This window comes from Polypterus senegalus, chromosome 18 (assembly GCF_016835505.1).
Source record: "Polypterus senegalus isolate Bchr_013 chromosome 18, ASM1683550v1, whole genome shotgun sequence".
Lineage (NCBI taxonomy): Eukaryota > Metazoa > Chordata > Cladistia > Polypteriformes > Polypteridae > Polypterus > Polypterus senegalus.
In genome coordinates this window covers 29638605-29661837 of record NC_053171.1, presented here as the reverse complement: position 1 = coordinate 29661837, position 23233 = coordinate 29638605, and the positions used below count along the sequence as shown (strand labels likewise).

At 43.0% G+C, this 23233-nt stretch overlaps 1 protein-coding gene across 2 annotated transcripts in view; it reads right to left on the bottom strand.

Annotated features, from left to right (window-relative positions):
• Window positions 1-4090, bottom strand: part of LOC120519085 (tumor necrosis factor alpha-induced protein 2-like) — a 49009-nt gene extending 44919 nt beyond the window's left edge. For both annotated transcript variants that reach the window (XM_039742179.1, XM_039742178.1), the window contains exon 1: window positions 3906-4090. Coding sequence is in view for 1 of the 2 variants with exons in the window: in XM_039742178.1 (XP_039598112.1) it covers window positions 3906-3975 (70 nt within the window). In the remaining variant the exon portion in view is untranslated. The remainder of the gene's footprint in view (window positions 1-3905) is intronic.
• Between the last annotated feature and the right edge of the window lie 19143 nt (window positions 4091-23233).

The following is a 23233-nucleotide window of genomic DNA, read 5'->3' as shown; positions in this document are numbered from 1 at the left end:
AGTGAAGGAGAAAAAAGCCCAAAACCTTCTGGCTGGTCACACCTTTTTGCTCCTACTTGTATGGACTGGGTGTTGGGCAAGGTTGTGGGGTCCAGCAGCTCTGGGGCATCAGTTGGTGAAGAGAGATTCACTGAGCTTGACTTTGCTGAAGATGCTATGATCTTTGCAGAGTCAATGGAGAGTCTGATCAGTGCTCTCGAGAGACTGAGAGAGCAGTCTGAGTGTTTGGGCTTCCCAGTGTCCTGGAAAGGTGTGTGTGGCGCTCCCAATATCTATGCAAAAGGACAAAAATTCAAGTCTTTAGAGTCCTGGTGATTCCTATCTTGCTATATGGTCGCGAGACATGGACGCTATCCAGTGACCTGAGATGAAGACTGGACTCCTTTGGTACTGTGTCTCTTTGGAGAATCCTTGGGTACTGCTGGTTAGACGTTGTGCTGAACGAGCAGTTGCCCACGAAATCGTGAATAAGGCACATTCACTATGGCCATGTGGCGCGATTCTCTAAGACTGATCATTGTTGAGGACCATGGCTGCGGCAGATCGAGGGTCATTACCGAAGGGTGGGACAGGACTGCATGTCTGCCTGTGGGGGTTGCCAATCAGGATCCCGAGGTGTTTCCTCCAGGGACTGGTCTGGTGAGGCAGGGGAGGCACAGCCTCTCCTGTTATCATGAAAAGTTAAAAAAAAATTAATAATGATAACGTAAATTTGTCCACTGATATGTGCTTTAATTTCCATCCATCCATTATCCAACCTGCTATATCCTAACTACAGGGTCATGGGGGTCTGCTGGAGCCAATCCCAGCCAACATAGGGCGCAAGGCAGGAAACAAACCCCAGGCAGGGCGCCAGCCCACCGCAAGACACGCACACACTAGGGACAATTTAGAATCGCCAATGCACCTAACCTGCATGTCTTTGGACTGTGGGAGGAAACCGGAGCACACCCATGCAGACACGGGGAGAACATGCAAGCTCCACGCAGGGAGGACCCGGGAAGCGAATCCAAGTCTGCTTACTGCGAGGCAGCAGCGCTACCACTGCGCCACCGTGCCGCCCTGCTTTAATTTGTTTTCTGTATAATTCCAATAACTTTGATCATGTTTATAGTGAAAATCGCTGAACTGGCGCATTTCCTGTTTAAATGCAGGGGAGAAGCACAGCGACGCCCCCAACAGAGTGACTGCGCTGTCACCTCACACACTGGGTTGATGCCTGCAATTGGCGCCGGCATGCCTGTTGCTGTATTCTCTGTATGTCGCCAACATAATGTTTGCAGACACGTTTATTATACACCCTGACCTTTCACATTCGGATTAATATATTTAATGAACGTGTGTGACATATGTAGTCTTGCTAATCGGACACAAAACCGCAGTGAAAAGGCAGAAGGTGGAGCAGACAGTACTGTACCGCACCGAAGGGGGACGCATGTGAGTCCTCAGGGGCGCGTTGCTGCTGTTCTACGGAGAGTCGCCAATAAGTTAGCGATATCAGAAGGTCCAGTGCACTGCAGCGGTCCATTTCTTTTTATTTTTGTTCCGACTGACTGCCAAAATGGAAGATTCAAAATTTTAAAACTATTGGAAAATAAGGAGGACTTTTACAAGAAAGTGAAGGAGATTTTTGTGGAGAAGGATAGGCGCATAGACTTCATTTACAAAAAAGGTAAGACCATAAACGGGTTTCAGTTTTATAAAAAAAAATGGGATCAGACGAAGAAAAAACAATCCAATATTGAAAAACTAAAATTTGACCTTAAAAAAAATATTCTTTTGTTTTTCATGTTATTCTTTTATTGAACAGTCTGCATTAAAATTGATTAAAGCATCAGAATTAAAAGCTTTTAAAAACAACTAAATATTTTAATTAATGTTAAGATTAAAATCCAGTTCTATTTTGTACTCTACTACTCTATACTTTCACTTGTATTGAATGAGTAGGAATTGTGGAATTGCAACGGCAAATTTAGAAAACACGGGGGGGTGAGGAGCAAATACACTCTCTCCGCTCTCTCTCGTCGATTTAAATGTAATGTTCTTTCTTAGCCAAACATGAACCTTACCTAAGAAATGCTGATGAGATATGAAACATAACCAGTAGGCAATGTGCAGGCTGGCTGCCAACTGAATAGTGAATAAGCTACTCTTTGGGGTTCATATATTTGTAAATCTGCCTCAACAGCCATGAACCTCACCGCACGTCACTGGTTTCCTCATATGGCGGGTGTGTGCCAGTGTATGCTCCCCAACCTGATCTTACCTGATGGGTAAATTAATGGAAGAAATTATTAAAAAAAAATACAACACATGGGTAATGTAAAAGAGGCGTGCCAGGGACCTCTGGAAATGCGCTAATTCGCAGGGTTTAGCTAACAGAAAGCCGCGCGCAGATGACTGGCAATATGAGACTGTTGAATTCCAGCATTTTATATTTATTTGACGTAAAAAAACCAACTGAAACAATAAACAAACATGCTGTAGATAAACCAATATGGCAGAAAGAAAAGTCTGTCGTGAATGATGGATGGATTATAAACCAGAAGTCTACGTGACCATCATCATCAAGTCCTTACGTGAGAACATTAAATCCAAAGAGGACGGTTTCATTTATGTTAGGTAGAATGCCCAGAGGGGACTGGGCAGTGTAATGGTCTGGAATCCTTACAGATTTTATTTTTTTCTCCAGCCGCCTGGAGTTTTTTTTTTTTTTCTGTCCTCCCTGGCCATCGGACTTTACTCTTATTCTATGTTAATTAATGTTGACTTATTTTATTTTCTTACTGTGTCTTTTATTTTTCTATTCTTCATTATGTAAAGCACTTTGAGCTACTGTTTGTATGAAAATGTGGAATATAAATAAATGTTGTTGTTGTTGTTGTTGTGAACAGGCAACCACTTCCGGTTGAGGGCTTGACCTCATTAAACTTTCTTACAGGTAATGCGACTGAATAGTCGACATGAGCTTAAACAGGAGAGTTTGTGTTTCACAAATATGCTTCAATTTTATGAGGATGCATTACAAGCATTTGATCAGAGAATGCATAAAATTAGCAGCATGAGAGGCTCGTGATCAGACAAAAAGAAGTGCAAATTACGGGCGCAGTATGCAGACGGGGGGAGCAAAATTGGCTTAAACACAAATTGGAATGCATGGAACGTTTTTCCTGTTTGCTGAGGGTGAAGTTTGTGTCCCTGAAGAATCAGTCCTGAAGCCAAGGGTTTGAATCTCATATGCTGGAGATGTGTGGCAGAGGAACTTTGGAGACAATTAAAAAAAAAAATAATAATAATAATAAGAAGAAGAAGAAGAAGAAGAAGAAGAAGAATGAAAGCCCTGGCTTGAGGTGAAAATTCAGCACTAGACTGTGACCACATTCCATGGAGGAGCACACACATACTAACAATATTAGATAAGAACAAAGCGAAAAAAGGAAATGTTACCCTCAAGTGTTCTCCATACCTTGACATATTCTAGCATTTCTAGTGCCTCTCATTGCTTTTGCCCATGTTGCCCATGTGTAGTTTATGGGCCTTGGCTGGCACACCCTTTCTGAATACGCCATCTTCTAATTCTGTCTTAACGATTTAATTTATTGTTGCATCATAAGATGTTTGAATATAAATATAGGCCCCACCGAGAGCTGTCTCTTTAAAGAATCCTGCATCACAACCGTATTAAAATAGAGTTGATGAAACCAGCCAGCTCTCACTTATTTTTATTTTGCTGACTCTTTACTGTACAGCTGATAAGGAGAGACTGGCTTGGCACAGCAGATTCACATTTAATCAGAGCAAACACAAACACAGCCCTAGCAGCAGCAGCAGCAGCAGCAGCAGCACCTCTCCCCTGATGGACACCGTCATTTGCTTATCTAATCAATGAACACATGAAGTCTCACCTTGAAATTCTTTCTTGTATTTCTCTGTCCAGCACGAGAACTGCATGCAGCTGAAGCATAAAAGTGGCATCAGGAGGCTCACACAGTGCAGTAGGATGCAGGAATCAAGTGGATGAAGCTCCGTCTTTTAGCTGCAGTCAGATCTGCCTCAGCATACGCAGCTCCTGCTGCCCACCACTCCTCCTCCACCTCAATGACTCACACAAAAATGGCTGGCCTGGGAAAGTACAGCTGTAAGCTTCTGCCACCTCCGTGCAGGGTATGCCCCCCATTAAGATTTGGGAATCTCCTCCACCCCTAGTTAAGAGCCTCTTAAGAGCGTAATCTCTTTTCTTCCTCACAGAAAGTGTGCACAGATTCAAAGTCATCTCATTGGATTGAACCTTCTTGACTTGGCAGTATCATTAATCCTCATTACTAATCGTTCCAGTAAGGATGAATATTATTTGTTATCATAAACATAAAGATATTTCTGGCACATACTGTAGCTTTGGGATGTCAGGACATACAGAAGCATGTTGTCTTAGAAATTCAAACAGTGTTTTTCCAGAGCTCTTTACCTTTCCTTTTTAACAGTACAGGACCATTCGATTTATCTGCAGGTCACAAGGCTTCTTTACAGCCACTCATACTGACAACTGCATGAGCGATTCTTGTGTACGTGTTGCATACAACGTATGATGTTGTGTGTATTGTGATGATGATATACTTTATTAATCCCGGAGGAGAAATTGTTTTATTGCAAGACCTTTCGGGATCCCAGTTCAGTTTTGTTGTCTGTTGTTGTAATTACATTAATGTCAATAGTATGACGGACAAAGGCAAGAAGGATTTCTATATACTGCTGCACGTACATACAAGAATAAACTTCAACTCAACGTCAAATTCACCTTCAACCCATTTAGAAAGCTCCTCCTGCCCTCTTAAAAGTAAAAGTGCCAGGTTGGTTCATCAGACTGTTGCCAAGACCCATCCACATGAAGGCTCCAGAAAGACCCTTTATTTATTTAGATCCATAAAAAGCTCCATGCAGTAAATAACCATGACTAGTTGGTGACACTGCGGTGGGCTGGCGCCCTGCCCGGGGTTTGTTTCCTGCCTTGCGCCCTGTGTTGGCTGGGATTGGCTCCAGCAGACCCCCGTGGCCCTGTAGTTAGGATATAGCAGCTGGATGGATGGATAGATGGTAACAGATTCATGACATACAGTACCAATAGCTCATGATTTTCAAAGGACTCTCGCTGCATACAATAACACATGGCAGGTCCAGATTTACTTACTCTGTAGGAAGTCTACCACACATTAAGGATTTCATTTTTTTCTGCATATAAGGGAGCTTTGCAAAGCACAAAGAACCAACTTCATATGCAAAGAACCCTTCCCAGAATGCTCTGTCAAGCAAGAGTTCTACTTGGAATCAGACAACTCAATAAAGAACCAGCATTTTTTAAAGGGTAGACTAGAATCTGCCTCCTAAATACTAAATACTTCACTCTAGATGATTTTTGTTTTCAAAATGAAGTAATGTGGTTAGTCAAGTTGGACATTGTGGACCACTGGGGTCCGTACAGCCGCCGTAACCCCGACACAGACAGACAGGACATTAATTACCACATAGCACTCTTTATTTATAGGTGGGGAAGCGCTTTCTATGCTCCCCACAAGAGCACAATGTCCACTAGGCAAAAGCAGTATATATATATATATATATATATATATACTTTTTGTTCCCTTGAGCTTCTGTAAAGTTTTAATTTTCTCCAAGGGAACAAAAAGTATATATATATATACTTTTTTGTTCCCTTGAGCTTCTGTAAAGTTTTAATTTTCTCCTGAGAACAAATAAAGTATATCTAATCAAACTGAATCTAATTGAAATGATCCCCCAGAATACATTGACTAATATAGACCTGCTCAACTCCTAAAGTATCTCCCAGAGTTCCCCGGACATGAGGCTCCTCACAACACCTGCATGTGTCTCATCAACACAAACAATAACAAAAATATCTTCACGTAGCTATTTTCATCATCTGGAAGTCCAACAGATTGACCCATCTCAATAAGGACAAACTCAAATTCTCCCCATACTCCCCTGAATTGTGTTTATAGCAAATCCTCTTCAGCATGAAATCCTTGCAGGATGCACCCTTTCAGTCTTTTACCCTCATAAAAACTTCCCATTGTGAACTGGCTTACAATGTCAGGACGCATCTACTGTGACACGACACCATAGGTGGGATATCTTGAAGTATCCATAGTCATGGACCCCTAAGCACCCCAATGACATCTTCACATTTCTAACTCATCATAACTGTGTGCCATTAGGAATTATCTACTTTACATTAATTTTCCTTCACCCCAACCACCTTTAGTATGTCCCTCAATGTAAGGACCTGCTCAAAATATCTTATCATTATCATAACTCGTACTACTCGACTTTTAGGGGCTACACTTCAAAATAATGCTAATTTTCTTTAGGCAGACTTTTTCATGGGGGCCTCAAAACTCAAAAATCACAACACACTTGTTGCCTCGCATTAGAAGAACATCAAAAACATTTTAAGAAGAACTGGCCATTCGGTAAAACAAAGCTCACCAATCCTGATGTCTCCAAAATGACATTAAATTGAGTTTTGTAGGTCCCTAAAGTCCTACTCTGTACCAGACTACTTGGTAATTTATTCCAAGTGTCTATAGTGCTCTGTGTGCACAAAAAATGTATTTTTGATAAGTAAGGTTGTGACGCCCAACCAATATATGCCTGTGAGGATAAACTCCTGTATCCACAATGCTTTTCTTTTGGAGAGCAGTGATGTGTTTTCAGAAATTCATGATGTGGCTCCAAAACAGATGTGCAGTAAGGCTGTTTGAGCTGAAGGTCCGGCCTACAAAAGTGAAATGGGAAGTGTTAGAGATGTTAAACATCCTTTCACAATGATCAGCGTCAGGGATGAAGTCACAACACTAATGCCTTCTACCTGTTCAGAAGCATACTGGTTGACTTCTTTAATGGACGCCTACTTCCAACCTACTCCTAGATCATGTGAGCCTTATCACCCAAACAAGGACATCCTTCTCAGGAGCAGCCTGCCCATCTTCCTCATCTTAACTCCACCATACCCCACTTCCACCAGCCACGTCTGCCATGCCACATAGTGCATGACCGGAGAAATTACTTAATTGCTTTCACTTCTCTTCTTGTGGTCAGGCGTTACAAAATAATGCAGAAGGATACATGCCGAGGTTACAGTTTGGGGAATTTTAGCAGCCATATAGAGCCCTGCCAAAAGATATGTTTCATATTGGTCAACGATGATTAACTTCTGCTCATTATTCACAGTGGTACCTCCTGAGGAGTTCCGCACTGTCATCTGTGCTTGAGGGCGTGGGCGCACATTCTAGAACAATAATATGGGTTTCTAATCCCACCATCAAAGGTCCCAGGGACTGTTCAGACACTGTCCCAAGAATTACACTAGAGCAAGACCTCAAGTTTATTTCCCATATCGATACTGGTGGCTAATCTGCTGTGACTATAAAATAACGACGACATCTGTTTTGTGGGGTCTCTGTGGACCCTGGAGCACAGCTGGTGTACCAGCCTTTCCTGTTTGAATTATGCCATCCAGGAGGAATATCCAGACTGCCACTTGAAATAATTTGGATGAGGACCCCAATAGGGGACACAGCTCAGAGGTGTCCTATTGTGGCACAGAAGAGCCGAACCAACAACAATCAACCAATCAATTTAAAGAGAAAAAGACAAAAAACTGAGGTTATGACTTTGAAGTTTGTGTAAATTCTCACTTAGGCAGATGGTTCCACAATGCCCTTCCTTCTCATTTTTAGAAATTAATAAAAATGAGACTCTGTCTCTTTTAACTTCTGAAATTTGTTAATTGCTGCAGTGGCATGTACTGTATTTCACAGAGTTTTTTCATATTTGCTCACATAATTTTAATTTCTGTGTTTGTTAAAAAAATGAACTTTTTTGTTGTTTTGTTCTTTTCGTCACTTATGAGGATCAAATGTTTTTTTAAATTAAATAATTAAAGGAATACTCCCCCACATGTTACTTACTCCATGTAGTTTTGTGCACCACGCGCCCTCGTGTAAGACGCGCACCCTAACTTTTACAAAGAAAATCGCGAAAATTGTTTTGCCCCGTGTACGCCGCGCATTGTGATTGTATAGGAAGCGTTTAGAGAGACGGAGACGCGAGCAAGCGAGTGAGAGAGAGAGAGAGAGTGAGAGAGAGAGTGAGAGAGCGAGAGAGTGAGCGGAGAGAGAGAGAGAGAGAGAGAGAGAGAGTGAGCAAGTGAGCGAGTGAGCGAGCCCAAGCAGAAGAAGTAAACATTACAGAATTACATTTCCTTGTGTATGTCACGCACCTAATTTTCTAATGCTAATTTACGGGAAAAAATGTGTGTGGTACACATGTAAATAAATAAATAAATGTTAAATTGTTACTATCCTGTTTTCTTGTGGAATGGAGATAGAATAAGCATCTTTGGTGACCAATGCTGGACAACAGCAAACATCAAAAACATCCAGTAAAAAATCTCACTTTGTATAATCAAGTGAAGTCGTCCAGTCACATGCTCACAATGTCCCAGACACGAGTATTTTTTACTAAAACATCGCCAAATTAGCCACTCTTGCAACATTCTCAGATGTGCCCGAGCATTTGAACTGTGGACCCGCCTTCCATTGTTACATTTACATCTGCAATTGGGGTAATTTGGGGTCTGTGACGATGTGGGTTCGACTCCATGCTCCCATTGCTGTTCAGGAGCCCTTGAGCCCAACACCGTCGGTAATGTCACTGATGAGCTAGACAGTGGAGGCAATAACAATTGAGCAAGGGGATGGTTCAAAAGGTTCAAAGTGCTTTTATTAAAATATCCAACAAAAACAAAGTGTTCATCAAGTGCAGTGCTTTCCAAAAGGAGTCATTAAATAAATAATCCATTAAAGAAAAACATGGAGGTTAAAAACAATAAATAGAACAATCCTTTTAAAACGAGGTTATATGTTCCTTAGGAAGTAGATTTTAAAACCAACAACAAGCCCGGTGCCTTCTTTTAACTGGTGAATCCCCTGCTTCTCCCTGTCCAGGCTTCGCAACAGGGGGGCCACTCTACCTGCAGCTGACCTTCTCTCCACAACTGATCTGGAGGCGCCCCGATCCCTGGCTTCAGTTCCGCTCCCTCCAGACCACGACTTGGGAATTCCTCTCACGGCCAAGGCTCTCACGTGGAGGACACCACTTCCCAAATCCTGACTCCCGCTGCCATCCACGGCCCCATGCGGAGTCACCCGTCTCCCCGTCACACCCGTACTTCCAAACAACAAATTCTATGGGAGCGACAACAACTACTACGCCCTGGGTGTCGGCCTTACACCCAGGCTGTCTGCTCAGCTGCCTACGAGCGCTCGCTTCCTACCGCACCGACTTGCTCTCTCGCTTCCTGTAACCTCCGTCTTCTCTTTTCCTTTTCGTTCTTTCTGATCTCTCTGTTTTTTTCCTTCCAACCGACTCACATTTCTTTTATAGAGCAAGGGCCATAGCAGCTGCAGCCCATTAGCCACGGGAACAATCACGGATGTGGGCAGTCCCTCACCTGTGCACTAGGTGAGAAACGCCCACACCGCAGATCGCCCGCGGCTTGCCACGACTACTACGCCTCACGAGCCGCTCGGTGATTATTTATTTCAAAACTGACCCTTGCTGAGAGCGCTGCGGACCCGCTATACCACTAGTCTTGTAATGGCTGACCTTACTTTATTCTTTTTTAATTAGTATTGCCTGATTTTATTTTAATATTTTTTCTTTTCTTTCTTCATTTTGTAAAGCACTTTGAACTAAATTATTTGTATGAAAACGTGCCATAGAAGTAAATGTTGTTGTTGTTGCTGTTGCGTGTGAAACTTCACAGGTGACCTTCTGCTTGTTGAAGCACTTTGGAAACGCACAAGATGTTAATGGTGTCACTCGCTTTAACTAAATTTCCAATCTTCACTTGTACGTATCTCTTGTACTGGTGTCACCTGAAGAACGATGCAAGCCAGTGAATAAGATGCTACTGGACTGGATGACTGAACAATGGAAGAGACACAGAGGAGGGTCTTCAATTCAAGTACCGATGAAGACATGTTTCATTTTTGTTCATGAAAGCGCATTCCGGAAGTGTTTATTTAACACAATTTTCATGAAAATACATGCGTTTGAGGAGTTGAGAACATGCGACTGGATGAATTCAAATGTGGATTATGTGACATAAATTTTACATTGTTTGTTAGAAGCAATAAAACATAAGTTGTTCTGTTTAAATTAAATTAACTGTGCAGTATTTGTAATAATGTGAGAGGCACAAGACATTCACACTTTGTGAAATATTCATCTCTTTAAATAGCTTATTACTCTCTTCATGTTTATGACCTTCTGAGTAGCCAATGAGTATTACTCTTTCTAGTGGCTTTAAAACAGTTGAGGACAAATTTGTTGGTCCCCTTACAGCTCATTGAAGAAGTTCTGTATTCCTCGTGAAATGTGATTAAATGAAGAACAACTGCCCCCTGTCTACCTGAATGTGTTTGATAAGTTATTGAGTAAAGCAAAGCAAGTGTGACAACATATCAAGTATTGCTTATTCTTCAAAAAGAATCTAAAATGGCCTGGACACATTTGTTGGTACCCCCTAGAAAAGATCCTAAATTATTGGATTTGAGTGATTTTTCTAGCTCTTTTCTGGAATTTGTATCATGTCTCCAATTTGTGCAATCAGTCATTCAGCTTATTTAGATGGAGAAAAGTCATCCCTCTGCTGTTTGGTGTCATTGTGTGTCCCACGCTGAACAAGGACCAGTGAAAGTAAAGGAGAGAGTTGTTTGAGGAGATCAGAAAGAAAATTCTAGACAGGCACGCTAAAGGCAAAGGCTATAGCACCATTTCCAAGCAGCCTGATGTTCTTGTGACAACAGTTGCAATTACTAATAAGAAGTTTAAGGTCCGGGTGACTGTAGCCAACATCCATGGACGTGTCCGCAAGATGAAACTCAACCCCAAAATGGATAGAAGGATAATGAGGATGGTAGACAGAAAGCCAATGGTAACTTCCAAAGAGATACAAGCTGAACTCCAAGGGGTCCATTAATGTTTCATCACTCCATCTATCTGTTTATTGAGTGACAGTGGGCTCAATGGAAGAATGAAAAACACACAAAAGATAAACTGGAATTTGCTAAAATACTATTTGACAAGCCACATTGGTTCTGGGAGAATGAAACCAGAGCTTTTTGGCAAGCCACATGAAGCTTTAATAGAAAAGAAAGCCACACCAACTGTTAAACATGGAGGAGGCTTGGTTATGCCTGTTTTGCTGTGTGAGGTGCCTTGAGTCTGTGTAGGGAACAATGAAATCTCAAGACTATCAAGACATACTGGAGTGAAACGTCCTGCCCAGGGTCAGAAAGCTTGGTCTCAGTCACAGGTCATGGATTCTCTAGCAGAGTAGCGACCCAAAAGACACAGCTAAATGCAGCCAATGGCTAAGAACAAAACACTGGACTTCTGAAGTGGTCTTCTATGAGCCCTGCTTTGAAACCTACTGAACATTTATGGACAGAAACATGCAGTCAGGTGAAGACCCCCTTCAAACCTGACACAGCTGGAGCAGTTTGCTGAGGACGACCTGCGGACAGAAGCAGAAGTCTCATGGAGAGCTCCAGGAATCGCTTCTTTGCACTGAGTTTGTGCGACACGATATTAGATGAAGGGTCCCCTCATTTTTGTCATTTTCATTTGTATTATTATTTGAAATATTCTGTTGAATCAAAACTCTAAAACAAAGTCAGATTTTTGTTGAGTACTCAATAGATAATGATGGGTTCCAATTACTTTGGACAGTTTCAAGTCATTACAGATACAATTCTTCTTTTGTGGAGGGGCACCAACAAACTTGTCCAAGTTTGTAATTGTAAATAAAGTAATGAAAATGTTGAGAGTCAACTTTTTTGGACCCAGTAATTCATCCCAATAGCTGCCTGATGTTTGTCTTCTTCTTCTTTTTCTTTCAGCTGCTCCCATTAGGGGTCACCACAGCAGATCATCTTTTTCCATTTCTTTCTGTCCTCTGCATCTTATTCTGTTACACCCATCAGCTGCATGTCTTCTCTCACCACATCCATAAACCTTCTCTTAGGCCTTCCTTTTTTCCTTTTCCCTGGCGGCTCTATCCTTAACATCCTTCTCCCAATATACTCATCATCTCTCCCCTGCACGTGTCCAAATCAACACAATCTCGCCTCTCTGACTTTGTCTCCCAACCGTACAACTTGAGCTGACCCTCTAATGTCCTCATTTCTAATCCTTTCCATCTTCGTCACACCCAGTGCAAATCTTAGCATCTTTAACACTGCTACCTCCAGCTCTGTCTCCTGCTTTCTGGTCAGTCCCACCGTCTCCAACCCATATAACATAGCTGGTCTCACTACCGTCCTGTAGACCTTCCCTTTCACTCTTGCTGATACCCGTCTGTTACAAATCACTCCTGACACTCTTCTCCACCCACTCCACCCAGCCTGCACTCACTTTTTCACTTCTCTTCCACAATCCCCATTACTCTGTACTGTGTGAACGCTGGCCCGGACACACACAGATGGACATCATATAGTTCACCCACACACCGTTTATTGTACAATATTTACAATGTTTTGTGCTCATGTGCACCCCCAGTGCCTCTTGCACCGATTCCCCCAAAGTCCAGGGCTCACAGTCCTTGTGCCTTTCCTCTGGCCGCCTCCTGACCTCTCTCCAGCTCTGCGAACTACCTCCCGACATCCACCAATGACTGGAGGGAGGCGGCCCCTCTTATAGGAACCCGGATGGGCTCCAGCTGCTTCCCGGCAATTAGACTTGGCCACACCCCTGTGTGGCGGAAGTGCCGGCTGCGCACCCGGAAGCCGTCCGGGTGTCCCCTGTCATCTTCCCCCCGGCACTTCCTGGTGTGGCGGAAGTGCCGGGCTCCCGGATAATAGGCACTGGGCGCCGCCTGGCGGTGGCCACGGTCCCTACAGGGCTGGGCTTCCAAGCCCCCTACCCGAGGCCTCCTGCATAACCAGGACAGACGCCCCCTCTCGGTCTGGAGGAGGCACACGCCCTCCTCTGGTCCTCCAAGGACCACAACTGTTAATCCCAAGTATTTAAACTCATCCACCATCCACCATCCATTTGATGAGTTTGTTAAATTCAGTGCAGGCCTGCCATGGCTATCATAGCTGGGATATTTTGAAACTCCATCCAAAAGAAAAAAGAATGTGGTCTGGCTGTTTTAGTGTGGGTTGTTTTTGTCGATTTTCTCAAGCTTCGTATAACTGTTTAAAAAAAAAAGAATGTAATTAACATTTCTGCACACTGAATTGGTAAACCAACACACCCAGTTTGATTCAACAGTAAACAGTTCATTTTAGCGAGAGAAAACGATTGGAAAGACGGCAACGTGTCTCACTAGCGAGAGAACAACTCTGAGTGAAAGAGAAGTGCAGGCGGGTTATTGAAACCATCTTGAGAGCAGATGCTTGCCAGCTCCTTATGAAAGATCTGAAAAACGTTCAGGTCCGTTCGGTAACTTTGGCTTTGCGATGACACTATAAATGCGATCTCACCCTCTGTGACGGCATTAAAGAAGTGAAGTGGGGGGCCAAATGTGGCCCAGAGAAGCTTGTTGATTCCTCTCACCTCATTTCTTTCCTGTGCCATTAGTTTGAATAATTCATAGTTAAGATCTGTACACAGCTATAAAATTACCAGCCCACAAAATGTTACAAAATCCTTAAGAACAAAGAGAGTTGTCATCAAAGACGTCATTGCCTGCTAACCAATCCCGACAGGCTTTGTTGATCATTTATAGATGTGCGAAACTAGCTTGTCAGTTTTCACAAACAAGCTCAGAATTTGGGAGTTTCTTTAGAAAAGTTAACTATTTGGAAAATGCCTCCAACCTGCATGGATTATGAGAGAAAGGAGCTGCTCTTCATCCAAGACAGAAAGAAGAATGTCACACAACTCTTCAGTAGTTGCAAACGATGTAGAGGCATTCCACCACATTGCATTCACATGGTATAGTGAGACAAGGGCCTTGTGTAAGGGGGCGTCCATAATTGACAAAAAAAACAACCTGAAACCCCTCCGCATCTAATTTTGTCACAAATTTCATAACGCCCTTCCATTATTGAGTTCATAAACTTGGGACTCCCTCCCTATATAAACTGCAAACACGTGATCTTAACGCTCTCAAAATAAGAGCACAAGACCCTCATCAGTCTGTGTTTTATCAAAGCATATTACCATTAGCAATATCCACGGTTTAAGCATTGACCACACATGCTGCCAGTTTGCAACTGCTTTACTGTGGCATAATTCTTTTTTATTCTAACACTTCTGGCACAAAGTGATCTGCAATTGTACCAACAGAGACACTGCTGACATTAAAATTGTTTCTGGGAACAGAGAGGTCCAACTAGGTCCGGATCTTCTTCATTTTGCCACACCACAATTAATATAACGACTGGAACAATTAATTTTTATCAGCCATGGGTAAAGTGCAGACAAAGCAGATGAAATTAACTGACTATGCAGCAATAGCTAAGTTGCAGGCTAAACACCACAATTACACAGCCAGTCTGCCAGCAAATAGTCACATGGAGTTGTGGAGTTGTGTTGAACTACTGGAGATTGAAGAAGTCTGCAGCTACCAGCAGTCAGCAACATCTGTATCATCTGACTGAATGCCATGCTGTTTGGCTGGTATGTCATTACGTAAGAACATAAGAAACGCAGCAAACAAGAGGAGACCATTCAGTCTACCAGGCATGCTTGTTTAGCTGATATCGAAGTTGTCCCATTGTCTCGTCCAGATCCTCCTTAAAGGTTGCCAAGGTTTCTGCTTCAACTCCATGGCTCATCAGTTTGTCATCAGACTCCTACCACGCTTTGCATAAAGAAATGCTTTCTGGCTTCAGTCCTAAATCCACTTCCCCTTAATTTCCACTGGTGACCTCAACTACGTGATTTACTCCTGAGCTGAAAGAATTCTACTGGATGTACTTAATCAACTCCTTTGAGGAGTTTGAAGATGTTCTCTGCTTGAGACTACGCAGATTCAGTTCTCTGACTCTATCAGAGTAGGACATGTTCTTAAGTCATGGGGTGCACTTGGTTGGTCTCCACTGCACAGCTTCGAGTGCTGCTATGTGTTTTTTTGTAGCGTGGTGACCAGAACTACACACGTCACTCCAGATGACATTGTACATGCATTGTACAGTCTAAGAATAATGTCTCTCAATTTATATTTAACAGTTTTTAATTAATAATCTAACTTTATTTGCCTTTTTTCATTGCTTCCACACATTGCTAATGAAAATGTTGTGCCAACTGTGGATGGTAGAAGTCACTGTTGCCCCTTTAAACCCAACAGACAGACACTCAGGACACAAGATAAAAGCACTAAGAAGTATTTTAGTACTTTGTTTTCTTTGTTCAGTGCCCCTAAGCACCACAGCCACAAATAACAGGCAAGTAATTATAATAATAATACACACAATTCTCTCTCTATATATCTCCTCCACACCTCCAAGCAAGCTTTGTCCACCTCCACCCGACTCTGGCTCCCTTGCTGGGTTCCCAACAGTCCTTTACATAGTCCTTGACCCGGAAGTGCTTCTGCTCTTTCATCCATGTCACTTGTCAGCACTTCTGGGTCAGACGGAGAATTAAAGTTCTTTAATCAGGAAGTATCACCCACGGCACCCAACAGGGCTGAGAAACCGAACTCCAAGTCCCAGTATGCCACTACATTCCAGGGGAGCTGCCATCTAGCGTCTTGGGGAAGGCAGTGTCCACAAGTAGCTGCCTCACCCCATCCTTCCATCTCAGGGGGATCCCGGCCAGGTTGAGCTGCTGGCTGTCTGTTACACAACCTAAACTCTTAAATCCTTTTCAGAGGTGGCTTCCTGTAGGGCAGTGTCTCCCATCTTATATTTAGAATTGTAGTTCCTTTCGCCCATGAGTAGCAATTTGCACTTTTCTACATTAAACTGAATATTCCAAGTGTTCTCTCAGTTCTGAAGGTGGTCCAGGTTTTCTTTGTTTTTGCTGCCTCGTCGTGGTGTTCGGTGTTTGCCACCGCTTAATCAATTAGGCGACACATGCGGCCACCTAGGACGCTGATTTCTAGGGCACCATTTATGAAACCAAAGGGGAGACCCAGCCCTCGTCAAACTTTTAATCAATACCTTTAAGGAGTTTGAAGACCCCACGTAGGTCCCCACACCGTCTCCTCTGCTTGTGACTAAACAGGTTTTGAGTCAGTCAGGGTAGGACAAGTCATGGGATTCACCTGGTTTGCTCTCCTCTGCACAGCTTCAGATGCTGCTATGTCTTTTTTTCATAGACGTGCACACAGAACTCCAGATGCAGTCTCACTAGCACATTATTAGTCCAGGCATAATGTTCCTCAACAGTTTTTACGATATTACCCAACATTTTTAATTGCTTCTGTACATTGCTTATATTCCAGCTATGCCTGTGTATGGATCCTAGTCACATGCCATACATTGGTGGTACATTGACTGATGACTAAGCTCAGAGTATTCTGCAGTACCACAGGTGATGCTGGGTTATGTGCTACGCATGATAGTAGAGCTGGTAGTTCTGTACAAACTCGAGACTTGAAGGCACAGCTGGCTCTGACCATAGTCAGTATCAGGTATCTCACAGCTTTGTGTACCTTCGTCACATCCCCACCTTTTGTTATCATTTATGGTTGGCATTCAGTGCTCTTTGGACATTAATGCTCTGCTGACCCTTTACTGGGTATGTGCCTTCCAGAATTTCCTTCCAACAATATCCAGATATTTTGGGCACAAATGGGAAATATTGAGTCGTCTCAACAAAAGAGATTAAGTGAGTCTCAATAAACTCTTGAACACGTCAACTTAATAACAGCTCTAGGATGGCTTCATCTAATTATGTGGAGCTGGAAGTTAAGCAATGCATTCGTAAAGGAACACAGTTAATTGAGCATTTTGTTCTTTAAAGAGTTTAATGCAGTTGCTGAATGTTTCTGCTGGGTAGGTGCATTGGCTCCATAACGGCATGTTTAATGTCAACCAGCGCACTCACGGCCTTGTAGCCAGACATCTGTCCAACAAAAGGAAAAACAAAGGTTGATGAATGAGTTGTAGATTAGCAGGGGGACAAGTGTGTTCAATGGTGTCATTTTATTTTTTTGACACCGTGTATAAACATGGAAAAGGTGAAGCAAGGTGGGCCTTTCGTAAATGCATTCATTGCTGACGAGCCTGGCTTTCCTGTTGATTATTAAACCCTCAGCCATGAACCGACTAAACAATCCTGGCAGTGTGCTTAACGCATCATGGAGTCCATTCATCACACCACTGCGTATAAACAGGAAGCATTCATGGCATGTCTTCCTGTCCAAGCTTGAGAGCTCAACTGATTAATTTCGAGAAAAACAAGTAATGACAAATTATTAAATAGAAATAGTCTACCAGAATGCATACCTTTCGTGCCGTCAAGGTTTCCAACTAAGAGTGGGCTAGTGGGTAAAGAATGGCTTAATGGTGATGACTGCAAGGAATTATTTTGCTGGAGTTTCTTAACCCAAAGCTAAACAACAGCTATTCATATTTCACCAGTTACTTCAGATACACTTGGAGGTCTGTTAGGAGCCCGAGAACAGTGAAGAGACAGGGAGCGAATTTAAACCCGCTGCATTCCACACAGTACATCAGAAGGCCGCACTTAAGCTGCCCTCATATTTCTCCAGTTCCAGACATCTTGTTTTCATTAAGGCTGCGAAACACCCAGAAATGAGGGCCTGCCATGGGGCTCTGCTGCTGCAGCTGCTCTAACTGCCTGAAGAGAAGAGCGTTGACTTCTGGTAAGAAAACAAAGAGGAACCTGAAATACGACAAGAGTCTGCGTTTGGAAACTGCCAAAATGTCGACGTGAAAAGAGATGTGCTCCCCTGCCTCTGTTACTTTGACATAATGGAACGTTTTTGTATTGCCCCGAGTATGCTGAAGCCACTGTTATTTTCATTCATGCTAAGACATTCATCTCGCTTGACACTGACTTGCATGTTTCCCTGAAACTCTCACTTCCCTGCTCAGTAAATGATTTTTTTTTTAATTTAGCCATTGATGACCTCAATGTGACTTTGAGTTCCTCAACTTCCAGGTCAGTCATATCTCTTGAAGTCACTGTTCTTCCTTCTCTGTTCTGGCTAACAAATAATGGTTTCTCCTTAAATTTCAGGACAGTTTCTACTGTCGGGCACTCATATTAGAGCCTGCCTGAGAGAACCTGAGGACCGTTTTAAATATGGAGTTTTGTACACTCCACATTGTCTGCTGCTGGGACTATCCTTGATATGCCTGTCTACAGAGAGGTCAGCACTAATATGGGGAGACACTTGTGAGGTCCTCTGCTCCTTTACACCCACTCAGGTCTGCTGATGCCACCTCAAATCTCAATCCAGACTCTTTTCATGTGTAGCTCTTAGCTGGTGAAACGAGCTGCTCACCTCCATTTAAAATTCAGACTTCCTCAAAGTGCTCCAGAAGATCTGAAGTCTCCTGTTGGGTGATTTTCTGACTTTTGTAATCTAGGAATTGTAACTCTCATTTATTTAGTTCGGCACTCTTCACTTGTGGTGATCAAGTTTGCACCCTTGTCCTGTCACACTTGTTCCCAAACAGTCCCCAGTCTGATGTTACTCGATTATGTTGATGTCCTTTGTAAGTCATTTTGGAGAAAGGTGTCTGTTAAGCTAATAACTGTAAACAAACACTATGGTTATTTCTCTGGGGTAGACATGTGTGGCGGACGGCCAGGGCCCATGCCTCGCCGGGACTTCTTTTCTGTACTTGGTCCGGGGGAACAGCCATAGGCTGCACAGTACCTCCACTGGAATGCTGGGTGGCAGCCCCCCGGGTGACAGTGGTGACTCTGACACCTGCAGGGCTCCCTGGGAGATGGAGTTCTCCACAGCCCTGCTGGGATCTGGGGTGGCCACCAGGGGGACGCCGCAGGGGTTCAGCCACCGGAAAAGGGTGATCAAGCACCTGGAGCACTTCCGGGGGGAGTATAAAAGGAGCCAGCAGCCACTCCTCAGGGAGCCAGAGTCGGGAGGAAGAGGGACAAAGCCATCCAGGAGGAGTGGAGGATCTCAGAGAAAGACAAGGGAGTTTATTTTGTGTGGTTTGTGCTTAGTGCTGGGACTGTGTTGTGCCTGAGGGACAGGTGAAGAAAAATAAAAAGTTTATTTATTTTACATGTGCCTCTGGTGTCAGTCTGTGTCGGCGCTCATATAGCGCCTTTTATCACACATGCTAGTTAAGAATCTTTATCATTTCATACTTTATACACATAACAACAAATGTGGATTTGAGTTTGAGGTCTTTACCTCCCAAGTGTAACACCAGGTCACCTCACCTCCCAGCTCTGTTCCAAACTCCCCAGTAACTTTGTGGTCTCCCAGGGACAATCTGTGCCCTTCATTTCCCATTTCAAGCTTCTGACTGCCAGTTTAGGCCCAACTGCCCACCTGCTAGTTGTACCAGTTTCTTCCAAGTGACCCTCTGACTCCCAGCGTGACCCTTTATTCTGTCACCTTCACATCTCCATGTCTCTGACTGCCAGTTGAAATGGCGAGTCTGCAGGCCATCCTGGAGTTCAGTGAAGAAGCAGTGCGTCCCCCTGGTCGGTGGATACAGTAATGTTGGCACTCGTATAACCTGCATATGAAATGTTGTTCTTTCAGGTACCATATCTATATATATAAAGGAGAGTTGGGATCCGAGAGACTGTGTTTGTGGAGGGATTGAGAGTTAAGTGGGGTGGGGGAGTCACGTGATTAACTCCCTTCCCATTCACATCATTTCATTCACTTCATTTCGCTCCGAGCTGAGCTCCCCAGCTGACGCGGTCTTGCGTTTTTTTCCTTAGTGTTTAGTCCTTTCTCCTTTACTAATTTACTGTTTAGTACACGCGGTACTCACACAGTCACTCATAAAAGGGGAGAAGACTCCGTGCAAGTATTGAAACTACCTCGGAAGACATGCAATCAACGAGGCCATTAAACGGATCTCAAGAGAAGTCTTCTAGGTTGGAAAAAAAGCGCTTGGCTGCCAAAACCAGGCGATTAAACGAATCTCAACAAGAAACGACTTCTACGTTAGAAAAAAAACAAAACGATTCGCTTCCCAAATCAGGCGGATAAACGAATCTAAAGAAGACAGGATTTCTAGATTGGGAAAAGGACGATTGGCTGCCGAAACCAGGCGGTTAAAAGAATCTGAAAAAGACAGAATGTCTAGATTGGAAAAACCACGATCCACTGCCAAAACTGGCCGGTTAAACGTGCAGCGAAGCGCGCCAGGTCTGCTAGTACAGTATATTACATGTCTATTTATTATTATTATTATTGCTATTATGTTTCAGGTACCATATATAATTACATTTCCATTTATTATTTTTATTATTATGTTGCATTAGTTGTTTTTCATTTTTATTATCGATTCTTGTTTTCATTTGCATTATTATTCTGTATTAGTGTATGAGAAAAAATTTCTTGGGCTCTGCCAGAGGAAACAGTGATAACATCTTCTGCTCCCAGAGACCATCACACCAAAACAATACTATCTTATATTTAAAGAAAAGTGTCACCACACCCTACTGTTGAGTCTCACACATGCTGGGGTCATGATTGGCTTTATAATTCATTTTGTTTTTTCCTGGCTTTTGCTATCTGTTGAGGCCATTTCAGCTCTTCATTTTCTTTAGAATTCTATTACTTTAAGGGTCCTAAACATATTTGTTTGTCATGGATGCCATAGCGGTTGATAGAGTGGTGACATCGGGGGGTCAGGTGACGTAAAGGTCAGCTGCATGCACTTCCTGATATGTGAGATTTGAGAACAAACTTACCACCTGTTGGTGGGCGGCTTTCTTGTTCAATAGAATCCTCAATTTGTTGTCTGACTTTGACTTTTATTTAGCACCCTCAGGTTTGATGAAAGACAGGATGGGCCTTTGGGTAAAAGAGTCTCGGTTTGAATTTTGATAACATTTTATCATCTGATTATTCCATTTTATTTTGCTTGCCTCTGCAGCTGGAGGACCTCAATGAGACCTCAGCCTGCACATTGAGAGCACCTGAGCTAACAGACAGACAGACAGACAGACAGACAGAAAGACAGACTCCTAAACTGGCTTGAGTTTTCAGATTAATGTTAAAATGTGACGTAACCAGCAGCATTCATGAATTAAGTTACAAGTATCTGTGTCCTTGACTAAAAGGCTACTAAGAATATAAAAAAGTTAGACAATGTCAGTATGGCATAACGCAGCGTTTCTCAACCTTTAAGTATTTGCGACCCGAGTTTTCATAACAGTTTTAATCGCACCCCCCTAACATTTTTTTGAAATGTAGATGCATATTTTATTATACCTACTTAACTTTTATCAACAGTTATCTAACTCTATATTTATTGTTCTAGTATCAGAATGTAGTTGAAGTTAATTTGTTTTGGTTTCAACAGATTTTTGTCATATTTTTGATTCTTGTTTTCTTTTTTTCACATCTTCGTGCCCCCCTTTTTGTTACTTCGTGCCCCCCTAGGGGGGCCCACCCCACAGGTTGAGAACCACTGGCATAACATTCAGGTGGATTTGCCAACTAAGTTAGCTGATATGACCATTTGTCTGTTTTTTTTTTTATCATCCTAGGGTCAGTTATTACATCTTTGCTTATTAAATACTTTTGTAACAATGAGTGATATTCAAACGTAATAGTAATAATAGAATGTGTGGCGTCTGGCCCGGACACAGACAGGCGGACACGTTGTAGTCACCCCACACACGTTTATTTACACAATCCATTATTTACAAGTAAGTGCCACAACCCAAAGTCCCCTAAAGTCCTGGCCAACACACACTGCCTTCTCACTCTTCAGGCCGCCTCCTTGCCTCCTCCAAGACCTTGTCCTTCTTCTCTGCCGACTCCAGCCATTGTATGAAGGGATAATAATATCTTTATCTTTATTATTCCATTTTATTTTGCTTTTATTTTATTTTCATTTTATTTTTAATAATATCCTTTAATATCCACCAGGAAGCACTCCGGGTGTCCCTAATCCTCTTCCCCCCAGCACTTCCAGGTGTGGCGGAAATGCTGAGCTCCAGGGCTCCAAAAGCATAGGGGCGCCCCCTGGTGGTGACCACAGGCCCCTACAGGGCTGAGCTTCAAAGCACTATACTCATGGCCCCCAAAGGTACCAGGGCAGTCGCCCCACGTGGTCTGGGGAAGGTGTAAGCCCTCCTTCGGTCCTCCTGGGTGTCCTGGCCGGGTCGCCCCGAGCCATCTCTGACAAATGCAATTACATGTGTTAGCAGACTCCATTAAATGTGTGCTTTTCAAGAGCGCTTTACAATGGAGTTATCAACGGGGCACACAGAGGCTTGTGGTGGCTCAATGGCTTTCATACACATGTGAAAACGACATCAATTGATGTGTGTTAGTGGTGAATGGCCTGTGACTAATCGTTGTTCCAGTTTCTTAAACATAACAGTTTTGAAAGTATACCCAACAGAGTAGTATCTAATAAATAGCAATTGAAAAACATCTATTAATACACACTGCCCAATACGAACATCAAATCAGTCTCAATATTATCCTATGAAAGGAGAAGAGAAACTGAAATAAGTTCCCTCCCCGTCTACCCATTAATATCACTTAAAACAGAGTAATTTCCTAAAATATACAAATACAGTAAGTATGAACTTGGAAAAGAATTGATTTATTGTATAAATTGTATATACACGGTATAGGGTGGGCAAGAAGATCAGGTGCTGACCGCGATTGTTCTTGTATATCACGAGAAGGGCTGGGTGACAGAAATTAGGGGTTTAATCCCCTGAAGCCCCCTCCTCCTGAAGCCACTGTCCATTTCTAACCCTGCCCTGTGTTTATATCAGTTTGGGCAGCTGCGCCTTTTCTGTGTTATTAATGAGCTCAGACACCATGTAGCTGCAGGTTGATAATGTTGGTTCATCTTGTATGTACTTACACGTTTGTTTTCCCCTTCCATACTTATTTTTACACTCATGTTTAACTTACCTAAAGCAGCAGAAGGAGGGCCACTGTTATGTGAGCTGTTCTTTGTTCTTTATTTCTCCGTATACAATTTCTCGTATTAGGAATTTGTTAGTTTTCGCATACCCCTTGTGTTCAGAGCGCAGG